This window comes from Aulonocara stuartgranti, assembly GCF_965226115.1.
Source record: "Aulonocara stuartgranti genome assembly, chromosome: 23".
Lineage (NCBI taxonomy): Eukaryota > Metazoa > Chordata > Actinopteri > Cichliformes > Cichlidae > Aulonocara > Aulonocara stuartgranti.
The window spans coordinates 24,668,894-24,680,131 of NC_138958.1; the positions used below are offsets into that span (position 1 = coordinate 24,668,894).

The 11,238-nt window shown below is 44.4% G+C and overlaps 1 protein-coding gene across 1 annotated transcript; it reads left to right on the forward strand.

Moving 5' to 3' along the window:
* The first annotated feature begins 7,126 nt into the window (after positions 1 to 7,126).
* Positions 7,127 to 10,714, forward strand: LOC309700987 (POU domain, class 3, transcription factor 3-B). The gene is made up of 2 exons (XM_082524929.1): positions 7,127 to 9,185; positions 9,581 to 10,714. Exons 1-2 carry the CDS (start codon positions 7,959 to 7,961, stop codon positions 9,680 to 9,682), a joined length of 1,329 nt encoding a protein of 442 aa, XP_082381055.1. The 5' UTR covers positions 7,127 to 7,958; the 3' UTR covers positions 9,683 to 10,714.
* The last annotated feature ends 524 nt before the right edge of the window (positions 10,715 to 11,238 follow it).

Consider the following 11,238-nt stretch of genomic DNA (forward strand, 5'->3'; position numbering starts at 1 on the left):
CTGCTTCCATCCAATTATGTTGTTTGTCTTCTCAAAGACCCCAATACCTCTAGCTTTGTGCACCCCCCACCCCTCATCCTCCTCCTCCACGCAACCCTGCTCTTCACCACGCTGTTCCACAAAAAAAAAGTTAGAACTAGATCCATTAAGTTGCTGAAATGAACACTCAAAGACAAACACACACACACAAAAAAGTGGCAGAGCGGGTTACCCTAGGTGTGCCCATTCTTCTGTTATCCAATTTTACTGGGATTTGGAGTGATTTGCGCCTCTCTCCCCGAGGGAAATAAATACTTTGATTAATGTAATCCTGGGCAGGGAGGTGCCACGAGCCCCCCTCTTCTATCCTCGGGGACCGCCACTGTTTAACAAACAAAAACAAAACAACAACAAAAAAGGGAGTAGAAGAAGACAAGGAACGTAAAAAAAAAAAAAAGCAGGAATGACATGCAGAGCGGCTGCAAACCAGGCCGCTGAGCCAAAGTATGAGTCTGTAGAGTTGATTTGCAGCGGATTTGGTTTATTTATTAATTACTCGGCTTAATAACAGAATATCAGTCTTGATTAGCATGTGTAATACAGGCTAATAGAACAGAAAAATAGCAGCGTGTCCGTAAACTGATTTGCATACACAATAAAACTGGGTTTGTTTTGATGCTGTTGCTGCTGGAGGTGGAGTGTGTGTGTGTGTGTGTGTGTGTGTGTGTGTGTGTGTGTGTGTGTGTGTGTGTGTGTGTGTGTGTGTGTGTGTGTGTGTGTCCATGCTGATGTGCTTTACATCTGTATGTGTGGTGCAGGAAAGGGAGAGGGGGATGGATGACTGTGTGGCACCCAGTGAGGGGTGGGGATAGACTGGGACAAAGCTGGAGCACACACGCACCTTTACCCCTCACTCACCTCCTCTCTCTTTTATTTCCTCCTACATGTGCCCGCCTTCACCTTATTCCATATGCGCTCAGCCTCAGTGCAACTTTTGACCTTTGTTTTTAAATTAAATCCTTTTAATTACAATCTGTTGCTCTTGCTCAACTTAAAACTTAGTTATTTTTTGCCTAATTGAAAGTGATTTTTTTAATTCATTGTCAAAAACACATAGAAAGAATTACTTATATATATATTTATATCCTCTCTTTAAAAAAAAGAAGCACAGCCATCTCTATTTTTCACCAAATTATAACATCCCTGCTGATTTCCAATCTGAAATCAATACCCGGCCCTGCTGATGCAACGCCTGAGCCAGGACTCTTGTTTGAAATGAGCACCAAGCATCACTACTGAGTGAGTCCTGCGATAACACTAAACATATAATCTTTACCTCCGCGTTGGCCTATTTGCAAGCTGTAGGCCTATAGTGCTTTCACCGACTAATACAGGGCAATTACCAGCCCCGTGTAGTGCAATATAACTCTACGGTGGCCTTTAATAATAGAATATTAATAAAGAGCCTCTGTCTCATTTGAATGGCTGAAGTATGTGTGTGTGGAGGAAAAAAAATCCCATTCATGTCTGAAATTGAAGGCATGTTTAATGCTTAGACTCAGTGTGGCCCATTTAATTAGCGGTACAGGAGCTACATTATCATTTAAGTGCTCCAAGTTGGATTCGGCTTTAAATCAACGTTTGGCCCCCGACGTGGGACGCACTCAACGTATGTCGCGTGGGGATTAGTGGGGGATAAATTATGGGTGCCCATAGGCAACTTATGGCAGCATAATTAAAATGGCGGGAAATGCATCAATATAATCTGAATGTTGGAACTTGTAGTGGTGGAGTGCCTCCCCAATAAACCGGCGGATGCAGAAAGTAGAGCCAGAGTGACCAAACTCAGCCATATCGGCCGAATGCCATTACAGCTATATCATGCAAGGCAACTCAGAACTACACTGCTGAAAAACACAGTCCGGTACTTTAAATTTCAAGTGACTCACGATTAAATCACAACTTAAAAGTATATTTAAGGTCAGGAAATTAATTACAATATGTTGTTAGACAGTGATTTTTACATTTCCAAAATAATTATGTATTTAACACAATTCAGCGGGCTACATACTGAACTTAGGTGATAAAAGCAAAATCTGAACCCTATGGCGCTGCTATGATCTGATGCCAATACCAACGTTGGTATCGATACTAACGATATTTGAATGGCTCCACCTCTGGATATGTGAGGGGTTTCTAGGGGGACAGAGTGACACTTATTTAGTGTTTTTTGTTGTGTAGTGCAGGTGCAGCAAGTATACTCTGAATTAAATCAACTTTAAAATGTTGCTCCTGGCGATCTGTGCAACTTGGCTTCCTGCTACCAATAACCATCACTGTCAGAACGGGTGCATAACGCAGAGTGATAACATCCAGTGCTTTTGCTGCTGCTGCTGCTGCTGCTTGTGGTGAAGAGGGGGATGATGAAGACTGGATACTAAATGGCCGGTAGAGCAATACGGGGAGGGAGGAATTGCAAGAAAGAGCCTTTGACTTTGCTAATAATTATTAATGTCCCCGCGTCCTCGTCTGCTTCATATGGCTCTGACTCATGGCTCAGGCGGCTGCAGATGGCGGCTGAACCACTATGCATATGAACCGTGCAGGACTGCGCTCTCGCTGATAGGCTCCCGTCCCGGATCGATACAGACAGCATTCCTTAGAAAGCTCAAGTTTTACGCGGAGGTCTAAGACATATATATATATATATATATATATATATATATATATATATATATATATATATATATATATATATATATATATATATATATGTTTCATTATATATATAATATGGTGTGTTTGCCCCTGTTTTTCACAAATGAGCACCACATCTTTGTTGCAGTGACCCACAGAAATCAGTCACTTTTCCTGCCGTGGGCGGGCGATATCTTAATTGCCAATCTTCCCCGTTCAGCCATCGATTCATGCCATAAAGTGGGAACGCACCTACGCATTGCAAGAAAGTATACATGTACGTAAAGCCCATTTCATGCCATTCAGTCACTCATACTTTAAAAAACAGAAGGGGGAGAGCTGAAAAAATGCACTGGCACACAGCAAGGTGAGGGTAAAAGGGTCCATTTTTTTCTTGCAGAATTACAATTTTCTTTTTTTTTCTTTTTTTTTTTTAGGGGGGGCGGGGGGGGGGTAAAATCAGCTAACTAGGTTTGTGATTCAATGAAATAAACTCTTAAATAATTCAAATAAAGCCCACAAATATTAAAGAGGCAGGTTTTTTTTGGAGGGGGGTTGCAGTGTAAGCTGCACCATGAGTGAGCGCGACACCTGGCGGCAGCTTCATCATTCTCAATCAACGAGGCCAACAACGACTTGCAAACCGTTTCCTCCACCTCAGCACCGACCGGAGCGCCGAGAGGTGGAGAGGCCTTTAATGCAGCTCAAATACACGAGAATTTATTTAATAAATTACAAAAATTATTTACATTAATAAAAATCATGAAGAGTCAAGAATCTGGTGTTGATTTTTGTTCTAATTAATTTTAAGTTAACTTCTGCGCATATCTGAGATGAGTCATAAATGAGAAAACATCGTTAGAAGGCGATAATTAAAAAGAAATAACAGACAAATCAAGCGGGTTTGTTTGCCCCTCTCCTCCCGCTTGGAGCGGGCAGCACCGGTGCTGCTGGCCCGGGACACACCGAGCCCCTTTTCATCTCGACTCCAGTGCACAAACATACAGCTTAATGCGACCAGTGTTCCCCCTCTTTTATTGGGCTCACCATGGCTACCAAGCGCTGGGCTCAGAAATGCTCTGCCCCCTGAATCAATGAAGGGAAAGAGGTTTTTTAACCCGTGAGAAAAAGAAAAGAAAAAAAAGTCACACTCAGCAGCTCCTCAAATCAACTTCGACTGTAAAATATAACACAAACTTATTCCCTGTGCCCACTCCTCTCTTTGCCTTTATTTTAAGAAAAGAAAAGAAAAGAAAGAAAGAAAGAAAACTTTTCTTGACGCTCACTGGAAGATCTCCAAAAACCAAAACACACACGACAAAATCTGAAGTCATCCACATTCAAATCCGCGCTATTTTTAAGCCCTTTTCTCTCCTCTCTCCTAAACTTTAAACAAACTCCACAGCAGTGGAAGATCGATTCGTATTAAAACCCATTTTCATACTGCACTTGCCTACGCGAACTCTCTGGAGGATTCCACTGAGGGGTTTCCACTCTCTCTCTCTCTCTCTCTCCCTGCTTAAAAATGTGATTGATTTCACTTTTCTCCGGTGGACATTCGCTACAAAGCAGCACAGCATCTGCCCGATATTTATATATATATTTAATTTAAAAAAAATAATAATAAAAAAGAGAAAAAGAAAGGAAAGAAAGAGACGGGATGGCTGGGGCGCAAACTGCGCGAGCATATTGATTTTTACGCATTCAGGAGAGAGGAAACCAAAAACAAGAAGACGAAGAAGAAGAAGAAGAAGAAGAAGAAGAAGATGATGATACGAGTGCAGGCTGAAATGTCGTTTAAAGGACAGACAAGGTGGTGGTGGAGGTGGGGGAAAGAGAGCAAGCCACGAGCGAGAAGAAGAAGAACAAGAAGGCGATAAACTCCAAAACATCCCTCGTGCACAAAAAATAAACAAACAAATAAATAAATAAGCAAAGGTTATCGATGATTGTTGACTTACCTCGTGTCCGAGAAAAGTGGAGCTGGTGCCGGTGATGGTCGGTGTCGGTGTGTGTGAGTGTGTGTTGGGTGGTGTTGTGTGTGTGAGGTGGGGGGTAATAAATAAGCTTCACCGTTGCTCGCGTGCAGCCTGGAAACGGTTATCTGTGTGTCTTTTTCCTACGACTCGGTGCTCCCTGAGATTTTCTTCCCTCTGCCTCGACTGAGCAGGAGCTGTGCTCGGCTCCGCTATTATTTTCACCAAAATGTATGAAAATTTATGCAAATGAAAATCAGCACTAACTGTTCGTCTCTTGTTGTACTTGGGGATGATTTTTTTCCTCTCTCCCCCCCCCCCCCCCCCCTTTTTTTTCCTTTCTTTCTTTCCTTCTTTTTTTCATACACAATAAATGAACCCCACCACCCCCCACTACCCCACCCCACCCACCCCCAATCCGCAGCAGGGGAACTTGGGGGACCTTTTTTTGTAGTAAGCAAATAAATAATAAACACATCACATATCAGAGAGGAGTGGGTTTGTTTTCTTTCCCTGACTCCTCTTTTATGTATGTTACATATTTCTTCTTCTTCTGTTCTTTTTCCGGTCTTGTCTTCTCTGCATATGTGCTGTCACGTTTGTGCCGCTGGCCGCCTGAGACGCCCTTTCAAAGCTGCGGCGGTGTGGACTGAGCAGCAGTAATTTAGACAGAAATCCTCACTGTATATTAATGAATGGAGGGGGCCCCCACGGCTCTGGGCCCTAGCCTGCCCATTCAATGTAAACAAATCCACGCGGCTCCCTCGATTTTTGAGCCCAGTCCAAATTAAATCTGCTGGGGATGAGGAGGAGGAGAAGAAGAAGAAGAAGGGCGGAATGGGGGCGGTGGTGGTGGTTCACTGGCATGGAGTACACAGCTACTCGACCGCCTTATATTTGCTGTTAAATCCCATTTGCAATAAAAATCTTTGCGTCATCTTTGATTTGGGGAGCTTATGAGGCGATGTTGGGGGCTAAGGCGGGACATGCGCCGCTAATCTGCCTGAAATTCACCTGCTTACAGGCCCAAACCCAGCCAGTGGGTGCAGTGGGAGCTATATATCTGTGGCTTATTACCACCCATGCATGCGTATATACGCACGCAGGGAGAGGGGGGAAATAGAGGGAGGGGTGGGGGGGATGTCCTCTCACAAAGGGCCCCATTCATCTCTGGGGGGGGGGGGGGGGGTCATGTGGTCATCTTGAGTGACGGTGCAGGCCATGTCTCCGTAAAGGGCTGCTCAGCTCGCCCTTGTTTTGGTCACCACTTTTCTTGCCTCACCCCCAGGTGTTTTAAAAGTGACTCAATATCAATACCGATCAATACCGATATTTTTAACCCGCACGTAGGTGAGAGCAGTGTGTCTTTATTTATGACACGAGTCATCATCAATTTGCAAATTCTGAACATATATTAATGACCACAAAATCACTGAGATTTTTCTTTTAACTGTTAACTTTCTACAATAAGTAGTTAAGCTTTTCGTGCAGTGGCAGAGCTAGAAAATTTTACATGGGGGCCAGCAAGTGTGTGTGTGTGTGTGTGTGGAGGGTGGGGGGGGTCAAGGTAGGGTGGCACATACCTCTTTAGAGAAATAAGTGAAACTCACCCTGTATGTCAGTGGAGTCAACAAAATAGCCACAGGATATCCACAAAAACGACTATTTTAAGCACACAAAAGTTGGGAGACAAAAAATGGTTCAGACATCTTTTATAGTGTACGTCTGAGTTGGGTTGGTTTTTTTTGTCATTTCCACCACCCCCCCCAAAAAAAAAAAAAAACTAGAACTAACACTCTTCAGCAGGCTACATACTGAACTTGGAGGATAAATACAAAATATCAACCCTATTGTGCTAGTTTCAATCTGATATCGATACCAGTGTTTATATCATTATTATTGATATTTGTATCAATCGCCCACATCTGTTAACTGGATGTAAGATACAGGATGGCAGTCTCACCTGAGCCTGTTTTTTGCTTCTTTGTTTGCTCTCTTCAGCAGGTGGATTTAGACAAACCCCACAATCCTGAGACTGTAAAGCCCTTTTTTGTACACTTCTGTCCCAGAGAGGAGTGACTCCCCAAAACTAATCTTCTTATCCACTAAAACGTGCATATTTGTCTGTAAAGACACACGTGGAAGACACCAGAGAGCGTTTATCTTGATTATGGTTTAAATGTCAGTTTATCCCAACTTTATTTCCCCCGCGCTCCTCATCCCGTTTGTGTACTAGCATCTCACCACTATTTACTACCAAGTTGTACCCCAGGTTTTGTTTGGACTGCAATTAAAAATCAGCCAATCGGAACAGCCGGAAGGAGGGCTCGTGCGCCCGGAGCAAGGCTGGCAAAAAAAAAAAAATCTGCCAATCACGCCCCGGGTAACCAATCAATGCGGACGCACGGGGGTAAAACACCGCGTCCTCTGGCTGGGAGGTGGGGAGGGTAGAGGACTTGGGGGGTGTTGGAGGGGGGCGGGGCTGTCTGGAAGAGAGAGAGAGAGATATAGAGAGAGAGAGGCAGGGGGAGAGAGAGTGAGAGAACAAGCGAATGAGAGAAGAGGCTCGCGAGCAGCGCCGCGCACTGTTCCACTGGATTGTACTTGAACGGGAGTTTGCGGTTTGGCAGGTTTATACACATCAAAACAGAACAAAGAGACGGGCTCGAGCACGGCCACAGCGCCGGGAAACAAGAGAGGAGAAAAAGAAGAAAGCGAGGGGAGAAATCTCAGCGACTGAATTACAAAAGAACTGAGGACACTCCGCTCATGGTTTCCACATCTACACGGGGACATAAACCGGGACTTTGTACGCTGTGGAGAATTTGCGAGGCTGTTCTTTTTTTTTTTTTTTTTCCTTCTTCTTCGTGTGTTTTGTTTGTTTTCTGCGGCCACCGAAAGTTTGCTTCGGGACAAGCGCGTGCCGTTTTTCTTATTTGAATTTTTAATGTTCGCAGTCTCACCCCAGCCAGAAACTTTCGAGCCGGACAGCACATGGTTTGAAAAAGGGCTTCTGAAAGACGTGGATGTTTTAATCCCTGCAGTAGAATGTTGTAAACACGAGAGGATTTTATCCACTTTTTTTTCTACTCCAGGATTTTTATTTTATTTTTCCGATGGTGTTTGCCAAAGAGAAAAAAAACCCTCTCCGTACTTTTAAAAGTTTGAATAATTCATGAGATACGATTTGCCTGCTCGAGAGAAGTGACGGTTTTAGAAAAAAAGAAGAAGAAAAAAGGGGGAAGAAAGAGAAAGAGAGAAAGGGAGGGGGGTTATCCACAAACATATTCATAAGGGGCTGACGGAATGGCCACCGCGGCTTCCAATCCTTATCTCCCCACCAATAGCATCTTATCGTCCGGCTCCATCGTGCACTCTGACTCCGGAGGTGGTGGCATGCAGCCGGGCAGCGCTGCGGTTACCTCCGGGTCTGGGGGCTACAGGGGGGACCCCACGGTCAAGATGGTTCAGAGTGACTTTATGCAGGGCGCCATGGCAGCGAGCAACGGGGGGCACATGCTGAGCCATGCCCACCAGTGGGTGACGTCCCTCCCGCACGCCGCCGCGGCCGCAGCGGCGGCCGCTGTGGCCGCGGCGGAAGCCGGGTCCCCCTGGTCGTCGAGCCCGGTCGGGATGACGGGCAGCCCGCAGCAGCAGGACGTGAAAGGATCCGGCAGAGACGACCTGCACACGGGCACGGCTCTACACCACAGGCCCCCCCACCTAGCTCCCCATCAGACTCACGCCGGGAGCTGGGGCAGCACCACGGCGGCTCACATCAACTCCATCTCCGGGGGCCAGCAGCAGCAGCAGTCGCTCATCTACTCCCAGCCCGGAGGCTTCACTGTCAACGGCATGCTGAGCCCGGGCGGACAGAGCCTAGTGCACCCAGGGCTGGTGAGGGGGAACACCCCGGACCTGGACCACGGCAGCCACCACCATCACCATCACCACCAGCATCCGCACCACCAGCACCACGGAGGCGGAGGAGGCGGAGGTGTCAACAGCCACGACCCGCACTCGGACGACGACACGCCGACCTCGGACGACCTGGAGCAGTTCGCCAAGCAGTTCAAGCAGCGGCGGATCAAGCTGGGCTTCACGCAAGCAGACGTGGGCCTGGCTCTGGGCACCCTGTATGGGAACGTCTTCTCGCAGACCACCATTTGCAGGTTCGAGGCTCTGCAGCTCAGCTTCAAGAACATGTGCAAGCTGAAGCCTTTGTTGAACAAGTGGCTCGAGGAGGCCGACTCTTCCACGGGCAGCCCTACCAGCATCGACAAGATCGCGGCGCAGGGGAGGAAGCGAAAGAAGCGCACGTCCATCGAGGTGAGCGTCAAGGGGGCTCTGGAGAGCCACTTTCTAAAATGCCCCAAGCCCTCGGCCCAGGAGATCAGCAGCCTGGCGGACAACTTGCAGCTGGAGAAGGAGGTGGTTAGAGTGTGGTTTTGCAATAGGAGACAGAAGGAAAAACGGATGACGCCCCCGGGAGTGGCGCAGACGCCGGAGGATGTGTACTCTCAGGTCGGCAATGTGAGTGCAGAAACACCGCCCCCCTCCATGGACTGCAAACGAATGTTCAGTGAAACATAGAAACAGCACAGCAGAATATTTTATATCAAATTAAAACTGTTTAGGACATAAAAGCAACACCATACAGACTATCGCCAAGATAGACAAAAAAACAGAAAAAAGACAGCAAAAAACATTTTTTTGATACTGTGATTGTGAGGGAATATGAATGAGACTGCAAAACAAAAACAAGAAAAATACAAAAAAACAAAAATGTGTTATCTATTTTTCACCAGAAACAAAAAACCTTCACCCCTTCCCTTCTTTTTTTCTTTTTGTGTCCTCCCCCCTCTCTTCTTCCAGGCCCTTAAAGAAATGTCTTTACCTAAAAGGTTCCTTCTGCTTTTTTCTTTCAGGGGCATTTTTTAGTAGATTACTTAAAAGATGATGCAAGTGAAGCGAGCGACCAGAGGGTGACAACCACAAGTTCATTCCACCAGGTAATTTTGGCGCATTGAGACAACAACCAAGAGGAAACCCAAGTATTTTTTATTATTATTATCATTATTATTACTATGATTATGACGATGATGATTCCGTTTAAAAAAAAAGAACGAAAGAAAAAGAAAATTCTCTGTCCCTCCAAATCCCCATAAAACAAAAAAGGACAAATTAAAAAATATCACCCCTCATTTCTCATTTTCCTGTGTTTGACTGAAGAAACAACAAAGGACGCTCTTTTTTTCTTTTTGGGGCTTTTACATTTTAATTATTTTTTTGTATATTCAGAAATGGGACTGAACCGCCCCTTTCTACTTCTCCATGCCCAACAATAACAAGAGAGACAGGAGGGGGGGGTAAAAACTGCAACTGTGTGAAGAAGAGTGACATCCACGAGGCTTCCTTTATCATTTGCAGCTTCTTTTTGAGGTGGACTGCATGGTTTCACTTATGGAGAATTAGGGATATTTTTTTTCTTCTCCTTCCCTTTTTTGTTTGCCATCTTTGAGGCCCCTCACGAGAAAGAAAAGACGAGCAGGACCAGGACTGACCTGAAAAAAAAAAATACAAAATCCTTCACGTGGGAGCTTCTTCGATTCTACCTATTATTATTATTATTAATATTATTATTATTATTATTTAATGGACACCACGAGTGGATTTTTTCTTCTTCATATAAAAACACATATATATATATTTTTCCCCCCTCATCAACAAATAGAGACATTTGCAAAAGACTCCAGCTGCACTTCTTTGAGAGAAAAAGGACAAAAAAAGAAAAAAAATTCTGTTGCCAAGTGTGACTGAGTGGGTGCTGTGGATATCCTATTAATGCTGCCCTTTGTAAGCAGTATTCTTTGGTAGGTTTTAATAAACAAAAAGAAAAGAAAATGAAAAAAAACTGTAAAGGCGGCAATATAGATCACTAGATCAGATACTGATCTGAGTTATTTACTTTATATTTTTCATCCAAAAATGACTTGTTTTAATATTTTATTGGGAATACTTTCAACACGGTAATTTATTTTTCTTGCCCCCCACCCTCCCCACCCCTTCCTCCTCCTCAAGGAACTTGTGTAAGATGCTTTCCCCTCTCTTGTTTTTATTGTTTTTTTTTTTAAAAAATATGTGTAAATATATATGTATATATATTTACATATATATAAAAAAATTTGCCCTTATTTGTTTAATTTTGTTTTCTAAAGGAGCACAAATCACCATAAGCTGACCGTTGTTAGGTAATAAGGGTATATTTTGATGTGATCAGTTTGATTGTAATTTAATTTCAGTAGTGGTTCCGTACGAGCTGATTGAGACACAATAAATTTGTTAGAATGAAACGCAGTCATGTTGTGTTTTCCACTTTTATTTACTCATGTATTTAACACAAAAGCTCAAAAATAATCCAGATGCTGTTATTTGCGTGCACAGCTGCAGAATAATAATAAAACGCGGGATTCATTTATTTAAAAAAAAAAAAACAGCGCCGGGATTTGTTGATGTAGTAAGAGTGCGTGATGATGGGGTAAAGGTGCAGTAGTGTTCTCATCATCGTCATCATGCCTTAACTGTG